Source organism: Cetorhinus maximus, chromosome 18 (genome assembly GCF_964194155.1).
Source record: "Cetorhinus maximus chromosome 18, sCetMax3.hap1.1, whole genome shotgun sequence".
Lineage (NCBI taxonomy): Eukaryota > Metazoa > Chordata > Chondrichthyes > Lamniformes > Cetorhinidae > Cetorhinus > Cetorhinus maximus.
In genome coordinates this window covers 76,201,997-76,226,562 of record NC_135896.1, presented here as the reverse complement: position 1 = coordinate 76,226,562, position 24,566 = coordinate 76,201,997, and the positions used below count along the sequence as shown (strand labels likewise).

Sequence of the window (24,566 nt, the reverse complement as noted above, 5' to 3'; positions counted from 1 at the left end):
TGCAGGCAGTCCAGAGAAGGTTCACTAGGTTGATCCCGTGTAAGGAGGGAATTTCTTATGAGGAAAGGTTGAGTAGGTTGGGCCTGTACTCATTGGTGTTCAGAAGAATGAGAGGCAACCTTATTGAAGCACAAGATTCTTCGGGGGCTTGACAGGGTAGATGCTGAGAGGTTGTTTCCCCTTGTGGGAGAGTCTAGGACCGGAGGGCATCATCTCAGAGTCAGGGGTCACCCATTTAAGACAGAAATAAGGAATTTCTTCTCTCAGAGGGTAGTGAACCTGTGGAATTCTTTACCGCAGAGGGCTGTAGAGGCTGGGCCGTTACATATATTCAAGGCTGAGATAGACAGATTTTTAATCAGTAAGGGAATCAAGGGTTATGGAGGAAAGGCAGGAAAGTGGAGTTGAGGATTATCAGATCAGCCATGATCTCATTGAATGGCGGAGCGGATTCAATGGGCCGAATGGCCTACTTCTGCTCCTACATCTTATGGTCTTATTAGTTGCAAGTCAGGATGGTAAGAGACTTGGAGGAGAACCTGCAGATGGTGGCGTCCCCATGTACCTGCTGTTCTTTCTAGGTGGTAAGGGTAGCAGGTTTGTTAGGTGCTGTCAAAGGAGGTTTGGCAAGTTGCTACAGTGCATCTTGTAGATGAGTACACACTGCAACCAGTGTTTGAATGGTGGAGGGAGTGAATGTTTAAGGTGGTGGATGGGGTCCCGATCAAGCAGGCTGCTTTGTCCTAGATGGTGTCGAGCTTAGAGTGATGTTAGAGCTGCACTCATCCAGTCAATTGAGAGTATTCCATCATACTCCTGACTTGTGTCTTGTGGATGGAGGACAGGTTTGGGGAGTCAGGAGACATTTTACTTGATGCAGATGTGAACTGCTCACATAGGCACAGAATTTAAATGGCTGGTCCAGTTCCATGTTTGGGCTAAGGGCATAACATCTGGAGCCGAGTGGTCTTGGCGGAGCCCAAACTAAGCATCGGTGAGCAGGTTACTGCTGAGTAAGTGCCACTTTATAGTACTGTCAATGGCACCTTCCATCACTTTGCTCATGAGTGAGATTGGGTTGTAACTGGGTCAATTGGATTTGTCCTGCTTTTATGGACAGGATGTACTTGGGCAATTTTCTAAATTGTCAGGCACATGACAACGTTGTAGTTGTCGTGGAACAGCTTGGCTCAGGGGTATGCTTAGTTCTGGAGCACAAGTCTTCAGAACTATTGATAAGATGCTACTAGGGCCATTAGCCATTGGTGCATCCATTGCATTCAGCCATTTCACATCATGAAGTAAATCGAATTGGTTGAAGGCTGGCATCTATGATGGTGGGGGCCTCAGGAAGACACCAAGATGGGTCATCCACTGGGCTCCTCTAGCTGGTGGTTATAGACAATTCAGCCCTGTCTCAAGTGCTAGGTTCTCCCATCATATGAGCCACCTCCTCTCATTTGTTTAATTGTTCATCACCATATAAAATTAGATATGGCAGGACTCCAGAACTTTGATCTGATCCATCACTGTTGAATTGCTTAGCTCTATCTATTACATGCTGCTTTTGCTGCTTAGCGTGTATTTAGTCTGTGTCGCAGTGTTACCAGAGTGGCACTGCATGTTTTGGTACGCCTGATGTTGCTCGTGGTATGTGCTCCTGCACTCCTCATTAAACCAGGGTTGATCCACTGCATTTCCTGTCTTGATCATGATATTACAGAAAGTGATATGCCAGGCCATGAGATTAGATTGTGGTTGAATACAAATCTGTTGTTGCTGATGACCCACAGCGCCTTATGGATACCCAGCTTTGAGCTGTTAGATTTGTTCTCAATCTATCCCATTTAGCACAGTGGTAGTGTTACACAACATGATGGAGGGCATCCACAGTTGGAAGATGGGAGTTTGTCTCCGCAAGGACTGTGCAGTGATCACTCCTACCAAGATGGTCATGGACATTGCATCAGTAACAGGTAAATTAGTATGGGCAAGGGCAAATAGTTTTTCCACTCTTGCTGGTTTTCTCACCACCTGTCACAAATCCAGCCTGGCAGATATGGTCTTCAGGACTCAAACAAACACTCAATTTGCCAGAGGGAGAGTGGTAGGCGGTATTCAGCAGGAATTTTCCTTGCCCATGTTTGACCTGATGCCATGAGACTTTCATGGAGTCCTGAGTCAATGTTGAAGGCTCCCAGGGCCATGCCTTCCTGACTGTATACCGCTGTGCCACTACCCCTGGAGGGTCTGTCCTGCTTGTAGCACAGGACAGTGATGGAGCAGTCTCAGACATGGGCTGTAAGATAGAATTCTGAGAGCATGTCAGGCTGTTACCTGACTAGTCTGTGGGACAACTCTCCCAATTTTGGCACAAGTCCCCAGGTATTAATGAGGACAACTCTGCAGGGTTGACAGGGTAGGGTGTGCTTCAGTCATTTCCAGTGCCTATGTCGATGCCAGATAGTCTGTTTGCCCTCATTTAAAAAAAAAACTTTGCTATAACGGTTTAATACAACTGAATGGCTTGCTAGGTCATTTCAGAGGGCAGTTAAGAGTCAACCACATTGCTGTGCTTCTGGAATCACATGTAGGCCAGAATGGGTGAAGATACAGATTTTATTCCCCTGAAGGGCATTAGTAAACCAAATGGGTTTTTAGAATAATCCAGTAATTTTATGGTCACCATTATTCAGGCTAGCTTTTTATTGCAGATTTATCAATTACTTGAATTCAAATTCCACTATCTGCCTTGGTGCACGGGGAGAAGAGAAGACATCAGCTCAGGTTCTTTGGCTGCTTCAACAATGACCCTTCCTCCATCATAAGGTCAGAAATGGGATGTTCACTGATTGCAGTCTTCAAAACCATTTACAACTTCTCAGATACTGAAGCATCCCATGTCCATATATGCCAAGACCTGGACAACATTCAAGCTTTGGCTCATATGCTGCAATTAACATTTGCACCATACAAATGCTGGGCAATGAGAATCTAACCATCTCTCCTTGACATTCACTTGCATTACCATCAGTGAATCCTCAACCATCAACACCCTGGGGGTTACCAGTGACCAGGAACCGAACTGGACCAGTCATACAAATACTGTGGCTACAAAAGTAGGTCAGAGGTTGGGAATTTTGCAGTGAGTAACTTACCTCCTAACTCCCCAAAGCCTGTCCACTATCAACAAGGCACATGTCAGGACTGTGATGGGATACTCTCCAATTGCCTGGAATGAGTGTAGCTCCAGCAACACAAAAAGCTCAAGGCCATACATGGCAATGCAGCCCACTTGATTGGTACCCAATCCACCATCTTAAACATTCATTCCCCAACCACCGATGAATAAGAGCAGCAGTGTATATTATATATAGCATACTGCAGCAACACTCCAAAGCTCCTTCAACAGCACATTCCAAACCCATGACCTCTACCACCTAGAAGGGCAAGGACAACAAATGCATGGGAGCACCACCACCTGCAAGTTCACCTCCAAGCCACACACCATTCTGACTTGGAACTACATTGCAGCTCCTTTGCTGTTGCTAGGTTAAAATCCTGGAACTCCCTTCATAACAGCACTGTGGGTATAGCTACACCACATGGCCTGCAGTGGTTCAAGAAGACAGCTCACCAGCACCTTCCCCAAGGACAATTAGGGATAAGCAACAAATACAGACTTAGCCAGCAATGCTCACATCTCATGAAAGAATAAAAATAAAGTTAATAAATTTATTTTTAAAAAAATGCTTGCAGAATTCTAGGTTTTAATCTTGGATTATATTCTATAAAAGCCAAGAGGTTATGATGAAGAAACATTTAAGAATTTTTTTTATCTCACTAAGATAACACCGATTGCAGAGTGATTTGACTGAAGTATTTAGATTTATGGAAAAATGGGGTATTGTTGTTAGAAGCAGTCTGTTTCGAGTAGTTGAGTCTATATAGAAGGGCCAGAGATTCAAGATCAAATGGAAAAGAGATTTACAACAGTGAGGAGAAACACGTTCATACAGAGGGCTGTGAGGCTATTGAAGTCACTTCCAGGTTTAATGGTTGAAGCAGAAACCATGTTAATATGTATTATTAGATTGGATAGGCAAATGAAGGAAAAGTGAATTAATGAATCTAGGAACAGGGCAATTATGATCAGGATTATTTATTCATGTGGAGGACAAACACCAAAACAGATAGGTTGAGCTGAATGGCCTGTTTCCATGTTGTAACTTGCATGCACTTGCACCTAAAGCAAGGTTATATCCAACTGAACAAACACACTTTGGCTACCCCATTCTCTATCCCGCTATTTTGCTACCAACATAACATTCACCTCACAAATACTTTGAAGTGGTGTGCCAAGGGAAGAGTGATAATTTTTCACTTTTTTGAAAAAACAGAATAGCAAGATTTGATTGTGATAAATCTATCAATTAATTCTAGATTTAACAGTGTCAATTCCTTCTCTCACACTCCCAGCGTCTCTTTCCATAAAAAAATTGCACTGTTCCCTGTCAAATGGAAAATTATTGGATGCACTTGTTTAGTTCACCGTACCTGCATCTTTTTTACGTTGGGAAAATCACCAGCAGAAATATTGTGTTCCTGTTGGAGGATGAAATATATCTCTGGAAGTCTACTTATCATCTCCTTTTTCTTTAGTTCTTTCCCAAACATTGCTGGCATCTCCTTCTTCAAGTAACTGATGATGTAGGCATGAACCTGGAAAGCCACACAGGTAATGGTTAGAAAAAGTATTAAAGATCCAGTGTATTTTTTTTAAACATACATTTATAGTATGTTGAAAGTTTTACCTCTATACACACTTACTGCCTACAAATCTTACTTCCTGCGTTCATGTTCTGGTCACCCTTTTGAGTCAAACTTTAACATTACAATTTGCCCCATTTACAATGGAAATCGTCTATGTAAACTTATCACAGAACCAGGCCTCCTGCCAATGGAGGTGCTGCAGATCGGTTGATTCTCCCAGCCCTTCAGCCCCTACTTCACAATAAACACCTCCATTCCAACCAAGATTCTTTCTCTGCTTTGCATATTACTCAAGATTTTCTATTTGACTGCAAAATAAATAATTAAAATTATCAAAATTTGTACTTGCAACAGTAAGAACAAAACACATGACTTTAAAATGCTGAATGAATTATGCCTCCATGACCTGAACCAACTATCCCACTGCCCTATAACCCCACTTCATCTTGGTTTTCATTTCCAATGTGCAATGTCACAGGAGATCATTAAAGATCTTGCTGAGAATGTACACATGCTGCCAATTAAGCTTGTGTTCATTTGTCATTTGCAATGGCTATGGTTGACATTTATAGCCGAAACTGCCTAAGACTACATTGTCAATTGTAGTTCATTAGCTGTAAAGCCTGGAGCATCTCAAGGTGTGAACAGCTACAGTAGGAATTTCCTGCCACTAGCTGGTGCTATAATGACTCCTGCTCCTATATCCCAGTTGCTGAGGCCTGCTCATCTAAGCTTAATGTTTGCAAGACTTCCTACAAGTTTTAAATGTCGGTGTTTCTCAAATTCTGTGCCGGTGTTCCTGCTGAACTTTGTACCTCTGGCCCCAACACGCTATCAATATTTTAAAATGTCTCCCTTCAATTCTGGCCCCACTCTTCTGTATCACTCATCCTATGGGCCAATTTCATTGTGGCTCTTATTTCCTGCACTCCTATAGACCATTTAACATTTGTACTACCACATCTGCTTCCTTGGCCCCAGGCGGCCATTCCGCACCACCTGGAGACCTTTGTTTTTTTTTCAGCCTGCGGGCCACTTAGCCAATTTATTTTCAGCTGTTCCAGCTCATGGGGCATTAAAGGCATAGAGACATGACATCACAGACAAGCAGACAGCAGACATGAGGCAGAAAGATACAGAAACACAAAGACCGAGAGAAAGGCAAGGCATTGGGGAGAAAATGATGTAAAAGATTGAGGAAGAGATAGGTGCAAGCTACTGCAGGGAGCTGAGGAGATGGATCACTTAAGCAAATGAGAACATGTGGAATAAATGAGGAGGGGATATTCCTGAGGTTTAATGTCAGACAGGGCAGACTGGGAGAGCGATCAGGAGAGAACACAGATGCAGAGGAAAGACATTTAAAAAGTACTTGGATGTCTACTTGAAAAGCTGTGATCTGCAGGGCTATGGACTAGATGCAGGAAAGTGAGATTAGTCTAGGTAGCTCTTCAAGCAGCACGGACATTATGGGCCAAATGGCCGCCTTGGGTGTTGTAAATTTTCTATGATTCTATGATTGATTGCAAAACCGATATATGCCACTTTATGTGGATGGCTGTAATATTGGGTTTTATTTTCCTTCACATTAGAAAAGCATCAAAATTTATAGGTAACGGATGTACTGAGGCTTGTGTGCAAAAGACATTGTACTCCACACAGGGATGTTAACTTTGTCGAAGCACATTATTTCTCCATGAAACACATGCTTCCTTATATCTAATGCTTATACCCACCCCAGTACCATATGTAAAGAAACAACTTCTCCCTTTCAGCAATGCAGTTCAGGATTTGGACGAAAAAGCTCCATTAAAGGATCTGAAGCCAAAGCATGGGAACATGAAAGATACAATACTCAGAAAAAGCAAAGTTGTGTGAGATAAAACGTGTTGTAATGTGAAGCACAGATTGGCTGTGGCTGTTGGTTCACTCCTGTCTCCCATGCTTAGTTAAGTCATGCCATTGTGAGGAAACAAGTGGAAGCTAAGTGTTTCCCCTCAGATTCACATTTACGGAATCGGGACTGAATGGAGGTGATCATGTACATATGTATACATGAAAGCACACATTTATATACAGTTAGATTTTACATTTGCATTACTTACATAGAATAAACAAGCTATTCAGCCTAACTAGTCTGTGCTGGTGTTTGTACTCAATGCGAGTCTCCTCCCAGTCCTTCGACCTCATCCCAGCCTTTCAGAATTTCTTTCTATTCTCTTTTCTCTCATGCACTCATCTAATTTCCTTTTGAAAGTGTCTAAACTGTTTGCTTCAAGCACTTCCCATAGCGAGTTTCATATTCTAACCACTCTGAGTTAAGAAATTTCTTCTTATTTCACTCTTGGATTTATTAGTCAGCATCTTATATTTATGTTTTAGGTTCTTCAAATGAAAACAAACATTCTCTTCACATCTACACATAATACGATTTCACAAGGACGGTGCAGTGGAAACTTCTACCATTGCAATCAAGGACACAAGGTCAAGCAGGATACTTGTGTTTCCTCAAAATTTCTTCACCACCTGACACAGGTACAGGCTGGCAGCAAACAGCTTCAGGACCTTGCCAACAGTCAGCAGTGGTACCACCAAGCCACTCTTGCAAATTTAAGTCTCCCATCAGAGTATATTTTGTGTCCTTGCCTCTTTCAGAGTTTCCCCCCAACTGATGTTGTATAGGAAAGAGTATCTATTCTTTGCCTAAATTAAGAAAATATTTAGCGTTATGATCCCCGTAGAGGCCAATAACTTTTAAAAAAGGAATCCCCACAAAACCATCTGCACAAATGTGGCACCATGTGCAATCTTTCAGTCTTTCCAACTTGGCCTCAGCTGTGTAGGATCTCTCACTTCCCACTCAATTGTTTTGCCCCTCGAGTCGCATACACCAGTAAATTCCTGGACACAGTTACCGGTGACAAGGCGCATGTCTACAAACTCTCTCACGCTTGGGTCATGACAGTTTTGATGGCACAGAATCCCCAGAGACTCCTTTCTCAGATTCCTTTAAACTGTCTGGTGGGTTCTGGCAACACAAACTGCAGCAATGGATCTTGTCCAACTCACAGCCCTTTGCCCTTCCTGTCTTCAGCTCTACTCTTTCCAACTGTATAACACACACAGTAATACAGTCTTTGCTCTATTTTCAGAGATCTGTTTCACCACCAGCATCTGTTCGAAGTCTGCCAAACAGAAAACTGTTCTATTTCCTCTTTACACAAACTCTAGTGTTCTCTACTGCCAAACAGAAAACACAGGCTGATCCAACCCCACTGCAACTAGCTTTCTATTTACCCTTTGCGTCTTAGCTATTCGTCCCCATGGCAACCTCAGGTCACATGGGCATTTCTTAGAACCTAATGAGGTTGTAATTACGAAACCAATTAACCCTCTGTCAGAATACTCCCCAGCCCACTTTGGACTCAAAGGGACATTGCACAAAAGAAAATAGAGACTTTTTCCAGAACATGACAACAACCGGTTGTTGGAGCAGGGAATGCTTTGCTGCAGGGCCTGCTTGAGATAGATAGCCATTACATCTCGAAAGGAAAAATTGGATAAATATTTGAATCAGAGGAACATACAGAGCTGTGGGCTAAGTACGGGACAGTAAGATTAATTTTGGATGTTTAAGCACAGAACCAGTATAGACACAATGGCCAAATGATCATCTTCAGTGCAGTAAAATTATATAGTACAGATAGCAACATTTAATTTTCAGGAACGGTGGATGAAGTTTGTGGCCAGGAGACTGCTGTGGTACCAGATTCAGCCGGAAGATCCAAAGTCAATACAGAGCACAGATGTGGGTGCACACTGTACGTTAGGAGTAAACTTCAGAAGATATTAAACCCAAATTAAAACTCATTGTCAGCCATAAACAACATGAAGATTACAGTGTAAGCTGGCAGGAAAAGTAATTAGATAAACCCCACAGAATTCATCAGTACAGGCTTATTCCGAGAAATCCTGAACAGAATTGAAATGTTTCATAACATGATAGTTTGTGTTGCAGAAAGAAAGCATTTTCCATACAATTAAAAGGATAAAAATGGGAAGAAATTTCAAATAGGACACTATGCAAATAGTTGCGAGTTCAAGGCTCTTATTTCCAAATCAAATTCAGCACCATTGCTGTTCAAGCCAACTGCATACTGGAACACAAAGTACATTCCAGAAGCCAATGTATAAATGACTCATGTTCGTACATTTTATCACTTCAGAAAAACAATGCATTAAAAAACCTCCATCTACTAGTCACTGGAAATGTGACATTAAATTACTGTTTGTACGTGACCTTGTAGTTTAAGACGTTCAAAAGTTTCCAGCATGACTACAGAGCACATCCTCAGGATACAAGTTATATAAATATAACACACCCTTCAGCTTAGGTTGTAGCAAGGGCAGCATTTCATGTGTGCTGTTTCTGTTGGACTGTTACACGCTATAGTAAATCCAAGAGAATGATACTAATTATATGCAACATATATATTTGAAACAGTGTTACTCCTATTAAATAGCAATTTACTTTGCAGCTGCACTTGCCAAATGGATTTGCAGCAACGGCGACAATTAGAATTATCAAATCAACCTTGTACATCTCAACAGTCCATTCCACCTGGGATCATTTCATGAATGAGGCTAACCCCGAGTGAGGTTCAAGTCCATAACACAGTGCTCCTCTCAGCTGAGGTAAACAATACTATGCTAGCATGATGTTCAATCCTGCAGTGCTTCAGTTAGTGTTCAACAGACAGAAAATCAAGGCAAAATGCACAACTCCATTGAATTACATTGAATTGAAAAGCAACACTGACGTGGTGAATGCCATGGTAACCTGGTTTCAGGATCAGTTCTACTTTTGGCATTCTTTTGCTCAGAAGTTATAAAGGAGATATAATTCTGAGATATGGCAGGCCCTATACTAAGCAAGCATTCTCAGGTTCAATTTTGCTTTGATGAAATGTTGACATCAAGTGTGTACATAAAATTCACTTGACTGAGAAATTTCCCCCATCTTCATCCTCCAGGAGTTTAGGGTGACAGCTGGAATTCTGGCATTAACAAGAACAACAATACAACAGTTAAATAATCCTAACTGTTATAAGTGGAAATATCTGAACTCAACATCCCTACATCAGTCCCCAATACCACTCTTCATAACTTCAAAGCAAAATGAGGCAGCGTTTGACCCGAGTTATTCTTCATCTTTTTGGCCTTAGCAGCTCCATCTATTCCCAGTCCCTCACCATTTTTCACATCCATTGAAGCTCTTCCTTTCCAAGTGTTTATTTATATTATTGGCACCACAATAGAAAGCATCTATGGCCTTCGAGAACACATTCACACAAACCTTTGGAGAGGTGCCTCCCGAAATTTACTTCAAAATGTTTAGTCTGAATTTCCCTTTTGAATTATTTTGCAAAAGGAATAGTCATTCCTATATATCTTGTTAAAGACTTCATTATTTCAAACACCTCAAGTCAAATCACCTGCTAACCTCATGACCGACACAAAGATGTAATCCAACATTATCTAGGGTTCTATCACAAAAGACTCCTTTTATCCCAGGCACCATCCTGGTGAATCATTGCTGGCCTTTTTCCAAGACCGATCCATCCAATCAAAACTGAACACACTATCATAGAACAGTGCAACACAAAAGGAGGCCAATCGACATTTCTATACCAGCTCTTTCGAAAAATCTAGTTATTTTACTCCCTCACTCTTTCCCCATAATCTTGCATTTTTAAAAAACCATTCAAGTATTTATCCAATTCCTTTTGAAGGTCCCTTTGGATTGATAACAGGCATTGTATCCAAATCTAACTACTCATTTCACAAAAAAGTTTTTTCTCACATCACCCTGGTTCATTTGTCAATCACCTTAAATCTGACCTTCTGTTTATCAGCTCTTCAAACATGGAAGCAGTTTCTCTTTCTTTACTTGTCATCATTTTAAACACCTCTATCAAACAGCCCCTTAGCCTATTCCGCACTAAGACTGGAGAAGTTGGTGCTGCTTTATTGACGTAAATGTAATCTCTCATCCTTGGTTCTGGTAAATTTTTTCTATACCCTCTACAAAGCCTTCATATCCTTCCTAATGTATGGCACCCAGAATTGGGCACAGTACTCCAGCTGTGGCTGAATTAGTGTTTTATATAGGTTCAGCATAACTGCCTGGCTTTTGTACTCTTTGCCTCTATTTATAAAGTCTAGGATCCTATATAATTGTGTTAACTGTTTTGTTAACCTGATCTGCTACCTTCAAAGATTTGTGCACAAGCACCCCCAGGTGTCTCTGTTCCATAATTCCCTCTAAAAATATACAATCAGACCAGGGTTCTATAACACTGAAGGAAAACCTCCAAGCTTTTAACTTCTACACATTCTATCCCATTGCCACTTTGATCACTTTTACATTTGGAAGCTAGCTTTAATAGCTTGTGTACTTGGGCCCCTAAATCTTGGTTCATCTACCCCTCTCAGTACTTCCTCATTTAAGGATATTCCCATCTGCTATTTGTATATTCCAAGTCTGTTGCCGACAGGAAAAGAATATTTGAAGACCAGGATCTGTCAGGTTTACCAGACAGCAGTGATTCCCGCACCCCTATATGCTTCAAAGACTTCAAAGACAGCCAATAGCAGGCACCTCAAAGCACTGAAGAACCACCAGCAGCGTCTTCGCAAGATCCTCCAAATCCAGTGGCAAGAATGGCAGACCAGCAACAATGTCCTCTCCCAAGTCAACATATCCAGCATCAAGGCACTAATCACTCAAAACCAGTTTCGCTGGGTGGGACATGTCATTCATTAGACTCCCAAATCAACTGCTCTATTGGGAACTCTCCCACAGCAGGAGACTCCCAGGACAACTGCAGAAACGCTTAAGGAATGTTCTCAAAGTATCCCCCTGAAGAGGTCAAATATCCCAGCCGAGTCATGGGAATCCCTAGCTTGTGGGTGACCAAAATGAAGGCGGCTCATCTGGGAAGGTACCGAACACATTGAGACACCTTGTCGGGAACATGCAGAGGCGAAGTCAAGACGTTGGAAGGCGTGCAACAAAGCTCCAAACAACCCATCTACCCAATCCTTCTAGCACCACCTGCCCCACATGTAGCAGAGTCTGCAAAATGCACAAGGGACTTATCAGCCACATCAGAACGCATCGAACCTAAGTGGAAGCAAGTCATCCTCGATCCCGAGGGACTGCTTTAGAAGAGGCTACCTATAGGGTACTCTAAATTGTGTAACCCAGAAATTCTAAACACTGAAAATCTGACAAGAGCAGAAGATACTAAGTTTACAGGTACTTCCCTTCAGGATCCAATGGATTTGAAAATTCCTATCTTCAGCTGGGAGAGTTAGGCTGCTTCTAAAAACAACAAATAATGAAATCTAAATAGCAGGAGGGAATGAGAATGCATACGTTTTGGGATTTTACTGTGCCACACCTAGCTTAAACTCTTCCTAAAACAATGTCGAATCCAACATTTCATGCCTTCTAGGAACGCAGACAAATAAAAGCTAACTATCTAAACAGCTGACAATAAAAACACTCAACACATTTCTCTCTAAAATTTAACTCTCTCCACACAGGTGTTCTCAGAATTCTAAATTTGTTTCAGATTCCAATCATGTGTAGTATTTTGCTTTTGCTGTAGAGGGCTGACAATACCACTTTTAAATGATCCATTACCATGTTGTAATGAGCTAGACTGAAGGATCATTTAAATGCCTACCTTTGCAAGCCTGGCTCGTTTGATGAGGTCATTGAGTTTGCGCAGTGCAGCATTCCGAGGTAAACCCTTGATATCCCTGAAGAGGTCTTCTGTTTCCAACTCAAAAAGTTTCCGATTCTCTGTAATCTGGAGGGGTTTGGACCAGAAGGAGCCTATGTAGACACGTACAACCTCTGGGGTGTCAATCACTTTGCCGAGGGACCACATCAATGCACCATACACCCTCATCAGTTGCTGTGTGTCAACTTGGTCTGCCTTGTTCAAGACAACTCTAATTTTGTCATCTTGCCCTTTTAGTGCCTTGATAGCATCAGAAAACTCATCAGATATATCCAACTTGTGAGCATCAAACAACAGGATGATACGATCAACTCTTTCAGCAAACCATCGCAAAACTTCTGAAAAGTCATAACCTAAAGAAAATGCAGACAGAAGATTGGTTAAATATTTCTTTCACCTAGGATAAACATCAAACAGCTTGGTAGAGAAACCCCAAAATATATATTTTTTAAAACCCTCAGGACTAGCATTAATACCTTGCCTTCCTGGCAATCAAGTTGCCAGGAAGAGTCCCCTGAGAGTCTACCCCAAGTTAGCTCTATACAGGGTCTTGTATTGATCACATCCTCAGTTTCTTCAACTGAAGAAGGCTGCAATAAATTTATCATCACACATGCTCATTTCAATCCCAAAATAGTGTGTAATGAAGAGGACAGCTATATCCAAGATGCATAAGCCGACCATTCTCCAATTACCAATCTGTATAAACAAGGATAAAACAGAGGTGCCATTCTACTGACCTGAACTCGGGCTACATTTTAAACAATGGCATTTTAAGAAAACACAGTTTTATAAAATTGCACCATATCATGTTGTCCTCTCCAGGACAGGTCTAGCAATTGCCCATCATGTCAAAATGGAGTGGAGCATAATCTTACATTAGAAAGAACCAAAAACACAACCTCATCTCTTAGCCCCCTCTACTGCAAAAAATATTTGCTGTAGGCTATCCCATAACTAGATCTGGAACCTAATCTGATGAATTTTAGATTCCTTAAAAGTCAGGGAAGACCCAAAGTTATCTGGAATATACAGCTCACCATATAGCCAAGGACAGTGCTGCAATATAAAGATCATCTGGTTGCCCCATAATCCAACTATTCAATGTCTTCAAAGCCACTTTATGGGATGGCTGAAGCATATTTGGTGCTTCTTTGTATGATGCTGTGTGGCAAATGGGCTTCTCTGGCGATTTGCTTCACATAGCTTCTTGCACAAGGTTACATTACTTGGTATTCCCAGCACATAAAGATAATTCAACCCAATAGGTCCAGGCCAATGTTTATATTCCATACTATCTGCCTCCCACCCTTCATTCATTACCTAACACCATCAATTCTATTCCCTTTTCCCTCATGTGTTTATCTTGTTTCCCTTTAAATGCATCTATGCCATTTGCTCCTACCACTCTTAGTGGTAGCAACTTCTACACTCAAAAGAATAGAATGGTTAAATGAAAAAATAGCTTGGCAAAATCATATCCACTTAACAGTGTTTCTCTTTACCAATTGTAAATTTCAATTTTTCAGCCCCGAAGGAGACTATTTGGCCCATCATGCCATCGCTGGTTCTTTAAAAGGGATATCCAATTAGTCCTGCTCCATTCTTCTTTTCCCATAGCCCTCCAATTTTTTTTATTTTCAAATATAAACCTGATTGCCTTTTCAAAGTTACTACTGAGCCTGCTGCCACCTCTCAAGCAGTGCATTCCAGGTCATCATAACTTGCTGTGTAAAAAAGTTCTCACCTTCTCCCCCCTGGTTCTTTTGTCAACTATTTTAAATCCATGTCTCTTGGTTATCAACTGCCTTGCCAGTGGAAACAGTTTCTCCCCATCTATTATATCAAATCCTTCATAATTCTGATCTTCTTTATCAAATCTGCCTTCAACCTGCTGTGCTCCAAGGAGGACAATGTCAGCTGCTCTAGACTCCCCACATAACTGAAGTTCCTCATCCCTGGTACCGTCCTGGTAAATCTCTTCTGCACATTCTCCAAGGCTTCAACATCCTTCTCAGAATTGGCCAATATGATAGTAAAGATCTAACCCAACCAGTACAATGCACTGATTCAAAGCTCTGTGCTACAAACAGCAGCCCACATCATTTGTTAGACCCCAGGGAAAACTGTTAAGTGTGAAAAGTAGCCAGCGGTTATGAACAAAAGCTGAAAACATTAGATTCTGAACCCAAAATACATTTCCCCATTTCTTCTTTCATGGGTAATACTGTTATTGAACGGATGGGTATTTACATCAAATGTATTTTTTCTTCAAAAGAAACTAAAAGGGAATAAAATTTAGGCCCTTCTAGTGGTTCCTGAATTTTGTTCATCTGAAGGGCTTTGAGAACATTCACCACATGTACGTCAAATGGATTTCTCAACTGGGGGAAGCAAGTCCAAGTCGACAGGGTGAGACAGAACTACTGAAACCCCTGTTTCCTTCCCTACTGTCTGTAATCAGCTTGTTTTTTGAAAAGAAAGACAAGTGTGTTTCTTAACCCAAGTGTGTGGATAATTTGAAACCCAGCAGCAAGCTTTCAGTGGGTTTAAATAAAAAGGATTTTCATTCCTGAAGTGAAGTTAGGTGAATTTAATATGCTAGAGTTGTTGCTGGATTCTCTCGAACAGATGGGCTTCCTGCAGGTCAAAGTTAGTTCCTTGTAGTCTGCTTACCAGGAGGTTGGTTTGCTATATTGGTGGGCTCAAAAAAGGATCAGGCTTGGAGACCTTACCATATTATAGTTTCCAGTTCTTAAGGCAAAGGTGTTGCTCCCTTTCTGCTGCTGCTGTTTCTCTTCTTATTGCTTGCAGTTGTGTGCAGTACTTAAAGATTAAATAGGGAGAACAACATGGCTGCCTTACCATGTGGCTTCACACATTTCCCTTCCAAATATGGTGTTGGGCTTAAGTTGATTAGCCACAACTTGGGTCATTGTTTGCAGACATTTACCCTGGGGGTTTGAGACAATCACCATCTTGGTTTCAGAATGACCCATTCAAGTCAGGAAACACCTTTTGGATGATTTCATGAGAAGGGTGGTGACATCTCTAGGCTGCAATGTGTCTTTTTGAAACAGTGGGCAGTTTTGAATCTGCAGGCCAAAGCAGATGACCCTCAGCGGCCATCTTCTGCAGCATTTTATTTTCCATTTTATAAAAGAAAAAAGTCAGTTCTAGAAGATGCCACATTGAGTAAAGTTTGTTTTAAAAATTATGAACAGGACCTGCCTTTACTGGGCTGGGCATGACACAAAGATGCTAGATGGTTAACTGTTAAATCTGCAAGGACAGAAAGACAGATTTTGGAATGGAATGGGGACGGTCACATAGAAACTGCCTCTATACCTTCTGAACGTGAAGTGCGTAACAACTAATGATTATTTAGAATCTGTAAAACAGCTTTTTTTGAAAGGGGGCAAAGAAACAAACTTCATATAGGTAATTTAACACATAAATAGTAATCTTGAGATTTAAAAAAATGATTGAACTAAGAATGAGGAAAGGCCATATTTATAGTAAGTCATGTGACTTTATTCTCAAGTTACCCTTCACATACACATCAAACAATGGCAAAGCAGAACAGAAAACTAAGGTGGGAGTCTGCTAAGGCCATCTTGAAATAGAAAAGTTCCAAAGGCCAGTCATTCTAAGTTGCAAGATCAGTGCTGCATGAAAACACATCACTCAGAGAAAAACAAAAGTAACTGCACATTAGCCCAGGACATAGACACAACATATGAGGCAGCTTATGAAAAAGTTATTGACCCGTTTAACTGTTTTTCTTCCTCTTGTTATGATTCCAGCTGATGTTAATGCTGGATAAGTCAGGTCCCTGAGTGAAACATTGCTTGGTAGATCCTAATGTTTTTTTTTAAAGAAACCACGGAGGTCAGTTACTGAACACATTCACAAGCGTCTACCAGTATACAATTAACACAAGAATAAAACATTTATCAAACAAGAAAAAATGAACTATATTATACTAGACAAAAAAAAATTGGAAAGATTTCAATACCGATACCAGAAAATGATTCAAACTCACTATTCCTTTTATCCCAGCAACCCTTACAGATACAAAACTCCAGTGAAGATTTACCACCATCTCAACACCAAGGTTTCTTGCTCGAATTAGCTCAGTTTCAAATAGCTTTCTTCCGTCGGACATTCACTAGATACTTTTCTTCAGTTGGTATCTCTCCCTAAGACACCCAAAAACTGCAATCTAAACTCCCTATTACTTCAACTTCAGAGCAAACATGAGTTCCCTAAACTCAGTTCCCCAGCAGGCTTGCAGGATTTATTTTGAGAGATTAGGTCTTCTGCCAGCACTCTCTTGTATACACACACTAACTGACTGCCCTTCTGTGTTTCTATGTCTCTCTGTGCATCTCTGGACTCCCATTGCTAGGCAACAGCATAGTTTTTTCTACTTTATTTTTATTAACTTCACTAAACTACTAACTCCTTGGTAACCCATCTCTTCACTTCAAGCGTTGTAAAACCTCATTAAAAATGCATGTATACAAACAGGGCTCCAGGGTTCCCATCGCCTAGTTCACAAAAACCTTTAAATGAAACAAAAACCAGATTTCACCTTCCTTAACACCCAAATACAAAATATAAATTAACTTTAAAGCTATACATTGTTCCTAACACTCTACAGGTGCTACCTGATCTGCCGAATGTTTCCAGCATTTTCTATTATTTCAAATTCCCAGCATCCACAGTATTTTGGTTTTGTTTCATAATGGAGTAGCATTTCCTGTTGATGTTTACTCAGACAAGCAAGAAAATGAAACAAAACGAAATTAGCAAAATGGAGGTTTAGATAACGACACAAAATTTCTCCTGCTGAGGCAGCAGCTTCTGCCTGCACAGGATCCCATCGAATCAGAGAATCAAATGCTATTCAGCAATTCAAAATTACTATTAGGAATCGATGAATGGTTTTGAATACCAGAAGATGAGATTAAAGAATACTATTAGATTACTGTATCCAGGACATCAAGATTCAATTTTTTTTGCCTCCTGCAGTAGAACGCTGCAGCTACAGTATTTGTTATGCTATCAGGTCTGAATAATTCCACTTGAAGACAAACAAGTTGTCATTAAATAAGGGATTTCAAATTCATAGGCTGTGTGCTCTATCTTACTTTGCAAAAATGAATCCTGAGTACATTATACATTGTTTCAGAATTTGCTGAAAGAATAAATATATGTGAACCTTCCCTGTTAATGCATAAGTCAGCTTGCAACTTGTGGCGAGGAAAAGATAACCTGTGAATTGTGAATCACAAGCTGCCTGTCGACTTGTACCACTGTCATTGGCTTTGCGAAATGGTATTGAATGTTATCATGATTTTCATGACATTGTATATTAATTGTCCGTTAAACTCATCACAGTAAGCTCAGTCTACTAATTAACAATGTAAGGGCTCTTTTAATGATGTTATACTTGATAATGACTGCCATTCAATGTCCCTCACCCAGAAATTGAACAATTAAAAATGCTGAGTTTCATTCCTCCATATTGAATTGCTGCAAATATTAACAATGTCAAACTTTAAATGATCACTACTTTTCTTTTGTTTCTATTTCTCTCTATATCTATTCTCTCTATTATCTTTCTGTACTTGATTGGACACTGATCCTTTAATTCACCATCCTTCCCAGCCCTTGTTGTTTATTTCTCAATCTTTTTATCTCATTGGTTGAGGACATACACTGTTTTTCCAATTGTTTACCAAGGTCAAGATTCCCTGTTGTCCTCACCATGCTGTTATCAACTTGTACTTTCAGCAACTTTGTGGTCAAAACGATGTTAAAAGCCTAAACCTACACAAACAAGCCTGCAAGGACACACAGAGATGCCCACTCCTGTAAAATATGGTCCATTGAAACCATCCAATGTACAGAATTTTAAAAAGTGGGAGTAAAATCCCAAACTTTCCTCGCTATGGTGATTTTCATGCATAGGTTGGAACCGCAGACATATGTAAGGAATAACATCCCTTTAAGAGTAAGTTGAGTGTTCTGAGAGTTTACACATATATTTTGAGCACGAGTGTGACTTTGCTCAGTGATCTCCTTGTCCAGCCCTGCAAATAAGCTTTGAGCCTTTCCAGTATTAACCTCATCCAAAAAAATCCTGGAATACAAGACCTGCGACAGCTCTGTGTAAATCTAGACAATGACCTGTTATAGGCATATTGTAAAGTACATAGACAAAGAGATACCATTTTGCTAAAGAGCATTATTTTGAACAGGGTTCCTGAATGTGATGAGTATAGATTAGCTGCAATATTTTAAAGAGGAATGTAACAGAATCTGGAATGAAGAGGACATTTCTAGTTGTACAAGGTAAGATCCAAGCTAGACATAACTATGAGGAGACATTGACTACCAGTTTCTCCTGGAGCTTTACTCAATTGCTTTTAAAAGTCAGCGTGGAATTGCCCAGTTTTTCCTGATTTGACAACTGGATTTTTGACTCTGCATGATTGCACCATATTGGAATGGGGTGAATTTAATAGGCCTGGTGGTCATTTACTTTTGAATGTTAATATGCATTCCTCAGCTACCTTAAATAAAATAATTTAACATTTTTTAAAAATCCTTTTTCCCAACCCCCAACCCACAGGCCACCTGTCCCTCATTTCTGTGTTGTGCTTTCACAGAGCGCTGACCCTCTTTCTGCTATCTCACCTTTATCCCACAATCAGCACCTTCTTTAGTCTTTAACACTACCATTAACACTCCCTTTGTCTTGTGTCCATGACATCTTTGTCAATCTCTCCTGAGCTCCCACCTATCCCTGACCTCCTATTTTGCTCCACCCCCTCTTAAACAGTATAAATCCATCACATTTCTCCTTCTCTTTATCTCTGAAGAAGAGTCATATGGATTCAAAACGTTAACTCTGTTTCTCTCTCCACACTTGCTACCAGATCTGCTGGGTTTTTCCAGAATTTTCTATTTTTATACTAAATAAAAGTGTGCCATGTTACGGGAATATATTAACCATGTCAAAATAATGTCTTGGCAGCTTGCAAAGTGGTGAGAAGCCAGCAAGCTGTCCGATAATTAATTACAACAGAGGAAGGAAAAAAATTGCTTATGGAAAACAAGCATAAGTTATTGTTCAGTTTGCTAGTGTCCTGCAATAAATTCTACGTTAGTCAAACAGAACCATTTATTTATTACACTAATCAATCTTAAAGCAATACAATCTCTGTAAGACCTCTGACCACTGGATTTTTCAGTTACAGAAGAATTCCTTAACATGACTTGAAAAAAATGACCCATGTTGTTAAGCCTTACTTAATAAATATCAGTATTTTTCATACAAGAGGCAGAGTTGAGCCAATACACTACAATACATAATATCCTGCTCTTTACACAAATAGTACCAAACCTGCACCAAAAAATTCTTGAATCTTGTGTTACACAGCAAAAATACTCACCCAGGCAAAGCCCAATTGTGGCGGGAAAGAGTGGCTCAGGAGAGAAGCAAACAGACAGATCAAGGGGGAAAGAAACAAAGGCATTGAGGGAGAACTCAAGCATGAGATAAAAGTTCAGAAGGTAAAGACATGCCACCAATACCAGTGGAAGTCATAGATGTGATATGAAGGTATTCAAGGCAACCAGATGCATGGATGTTCAGGAAGAGGGACTTTTGTTTTTTGCTTAACCATCCTCCTCACTCCCACCTCCCCCCACTCCCTACAAAACAAAACTATCTATTTCTGTCATCTGTACAGCCCACTAAAAACTGAGCTTACTCCAGCTCCGATGGGATAACATCCAGCTTTGTGCCTTTTAACAGGAACAGAATGAAATTGGCAGACCCAACCCATATCTTACTACAGTCAAGCATTAAACAATAAAATGCCTCAGTGGTATTGTGCTGCAGCATATGAAAAGTAATAAAAATACCATTAACTACTATTTTCCTCAAAGGAAATTCCAGGATTTAACCAGCATCATATGCTGGTTCATTTTGGTAAGGAGGTTTAATTGAGAAAATTGTTTCAAGGCAATTGAGCAGATTTGTGAATATACAACAGCAAATGAGCCAACTATGAAAAACTTTTATTTGTAGAAGATAGATGATAGATGATGATAATGGGATAACACTCAGTGAAAGCTCACTATGAAAACATTTATAATTTTGTTACAAACTATGAACAGTGGGAGTGGACACACTGTCACTAGAATATTTGTAGCACCTTCAGTGTTAGTGGGTGACCTACATAAGAAAGACCACACAATCATTGCAGATTTAGGGTGGCAAGTAGGAGAGGACACCATTTCTCACCACACCATACTACTGCCACAGGTCCAGGCTGTCACTTATTCCCTTTGCACCTCTTCAAAAACAGCAAGCAGGAATGTGAAGGCTGGCTCTGTTGATCTTCATAGGAATTTTCTTCTGGCCAAGTTGGGAAGAAATCTCACAATTTAGCAATCGTATCACAGTATTTTTACAGTGCAGGAGGCCATTCTGCCCAATAAGTCAGCACTGGTTCTCTGAGAGCATTCCGCCTAGTCCCACACCCCTGCCGTACCTCCATAACCTTGCACATTTTCTCTCTTCAGGCAGCAATCCAATTCCCTTTCGAATACATCGATCAATCCTGCCTCCACCACCATCTCAGGAAGTTTGTTCCAGAACTCCAACTACCCTCTGGGTGAAAAATGCTTTCCTCACATCACAATTACTCCTTTTGCTAATTATTTTGAATCTGCGTCCTCTAATTCTTGATGCTCTCTTGCATGGGAACAATTTCTCACTATTTACCCTGTCCATACCGCTCAGGATCTTGAATACCTCTATCAAGTCTCCTCTCGATCTTCTTTTCTCCAAGGAAGAGAGTCCCAACCTCTCCAATCTATCCTCATAGCTACAGTTGTTTATCCCTGGGATCATTCTTTTGAATTTCCTCTGTAGTCTCTGCAATGCCTTCACATCCTTTCTCAAGTATGCGCTCAGAACTGGACACAGTATTCCGATGAGGCCTAACTGGTATCTTATACAAGTTCAACATGACCTTCTTACTCTTGTACTCAATGCCCCTATTTTTAAAACCTAAGATACTATATGCTTTATTAACTGCTCTCTCAACATGCCCTGCCATCTTCAATGACCTATGTACATATACACTGAGGTCCCTCTGCTCCTGCACCTCCTTTAGAGGCTCGCTCTTTATTTTATACTGTCTCACCATGTTTTTCCTGCTAAAATGAATTACCTCGCACTTCTCTGCATTGAACTTCATCTACCACTTGTCTACCCAATCCACCAACATGTCTATGTCTTTTTGAAGTTCAAGACTATCCCCATTACAGTGGACAACATTTCCAATCTTCGTATCATCTACAAATTTTGAAATCATGCCCTGCATGCCACTGTCTGGGTCATTAGCATATATCAGGAAGAGCAAGGGTCACAACACCGACCCCTGGGGAACTCCACTACAAACCTTCCTCCAATCTGAAAAACAACCATTTATCACTACTGTTTCCATTCTTCAGACGAAAGATATCAAAGGAAGTCTAAATATAGCGAAAGAAGTTCAAATGCTGACCAAGGAATTGAGCAATTGGGGAGGAGGAGATTTCTGCAATAAATGCCTGCTTGAGTTCCCTAAATGTGGAAAACACTGAGCTAGCAATGTTACAAAAGAGAGTCATCTGCTAATAACTCAATATAATACACTGGTTGCAGATGGCTTGGCACAGTTTGTGCATACTTAAATTGCTCACACCATCAGATCATCGAGATATATTAAGATTATATTGCACACTTCCTCATTTGCCAGATTCACAGATATGAAGACCCAAAACCAGTTTCAATTTCTGCAATTTTCAATTTAAAAACATTTGGTCATGGTGATTGGCATCAGTTCCATCACTGGATGGACATAGACAAACCTGCAAGAAAGACAATGTTCTTCCAAGAGAAAGATGAGGAAATGTTAAACAACAAGAAAAAGCTATTGGCTCATGGTAGCATCTTGCTAGTATTTCAACCCCCATCCCAACATCCAGCTCCACCCTCTGCTCTGAGGATATTAATGAGAGCAAACTACCAGGCAATAGAATCCAATGTTTACCACTTTTTAAAGGAAAGAATTTTATCTACCTTTGTGAGATCAGAATCCGCTCTACTGGACTTTACAAAATATGAAAAACCCCAGAAACCATGGACACAAGTACCATAAATAAAAGCCAAACCTCAACACAAGACACACCGAGGCAGACTATACTGTAAGGGGCTAATTTCAAACATTCCAACATCACAAGAAGAACTGACAATTAAGAGACTGGAATGGTGCAAGGTAACTGCTTCTGCCTGATGTAGTTAAGGGACTGAATCATATACAATGGTACAGGACAGCTGTCATCACATAATCCAATTAAGAAAACGGGACTGCCAATAGCATAACGACCCCAGACGATGGCCATTACATAGCAACATTCACTCCTATCAAGGAAAGAGGAAAAACATTGGCATGCCCATCACCTTTGGATCCAGAGATATCTCACCTGGGTGGAGTCCATTGATTTCGGTGATGGAAATAACATCAGCACTGAGTGAGTGTCTGTACCAGGACATGCGACAGACTAAAAAGATTGAAAGGTGCTAAGCACTGGCCATCCAACACGATGTGTTTATGATATTCCGATAAGAATCATAAAAAGGACATGATCGAAGGGTTTGCCACTGCAGTCAAGGGGGATGGTCAGGAATGGTCACCTTGGCTTGCGGACCTACAATTCATACCAGAAGGACCAACTGCATGGGGGCTTGTAAGTTATCACCCAAATGTGAGGGGTATTGGGGCTGAGGTTTTTAAAGTAACTTAAGGATAACAACCAAATCCTGGGGAAGATTTGGGTTTGAACTGAGGAAGGTTTGGGCAGAAATGTGGGGTTTTGCCTGTGGTTTTTTTTAAGTACAGGCTTTCTAATAAGTCATGGTGATTTTATGTGTTTAAGTAGAAGCAGAGGTCAAATAATGGAGAGATTTAAATCAGACTAACCAACTAAGTGTTGGGTAGCGTCAATTGCTTTTTGTATTAGGGCATTAGGAGTCTTTTTTTTAAATAAACAACAAGTTTGTGGTTGAGCCAAGCCCCATGTCTGTGTAATTTTGTCCTTAATAAAATCCTAAAAGCAAGAACCATCCCCAAGGGGAAAACAGGAACGTGAACCTCTTACACCTTTGGTTTTAAATTCACTTTTTTCTCATTTTTATTTGCGCCTCTTGGCCTGATTGGCCTTAAAGTATCCTGAGTCCACTTTCTCTGCACCATTTAAGAAACAGCTTGCATTTATATAGCATCTTCAATGCCCTCTGGGCATCTCAAAGCACTTTCAAGCCAATGAATTTTTTTTGGAAACGTAGTCAGTTGTAAGAAATAATGTAGGAATTTAACAAAATAGGAGTGGGATCCATGCAAGGGTATTCCTTGAAGATGGGCAAGGATTGGGGGTGGGGTGGGAGGGGAGGGAGCAGTGTGGGGGAAAAAGGATAAAAAATGGGATAAAAGGGGGATAAAAAAGGGGATAAAACAAAGAATAAATCAATAAACAAAAATAAAAATAAGTGAACAAACAATAAAAATGAATTTTGAAAAAAGGGATTAAAAAAGGGGGTGAGGATAGAGGTATCTGCTGCCGTTGCATCTGTTCCGTTGATGCTACTTTCCAAAACAGCGCTTCCGAGATGTCTTCCTTCTTCCTTACCCGAGGTTTCCCACCTGCTGTGGTTGACAGGGCCCTCAACCCTGCCCGACCCATCTCCCTCACCTCTGCCCTCACACCTTCCCTTCCCTCCCAGAACCATGGCAACCAGTTCAATTTGTGGTAGATCACACTAGGGGTTCTTGCATCTAGACTCTGCTCCTGACAGCAATCAGTGTGTAATCAATAATTCAACAGGGCAACCCCAGGCTCCTTTATCCATTA

The 24,566-nt window shown here is 40.7% G+C and overlaps 1 protein-coding gene across 1 annotated transcript in view; it reads right to left on the bottom strand.

Moving 5' to 3' along the window:
• LOC144693252 (EH domain-containing protein 3-like) overlaps nucleotides 1–24,566 on the bottom strand; it is a 59,838-nt gene that overhangs the window by 10,978 nt on the left and 24,294 nt on the right. Inside the window, exons 4-5 of the mRNA XM_078562923.1 lie at nucleotides 12,528–12,940; nucleotides 4,558–4,722 (exon numbers count right to left, since the gene is read on the bottom strand). Coding sequence (XP_078419049.1) covers nucleotides 4,558–4,722; nucleotides 12,528–12,940 — 578 coding nt within the window. The remainder of the gene's footprint in view (nucleotides 1–4,557; nucleotides 4,723–12,527; nucleotides 12,941–24,566) is intronic.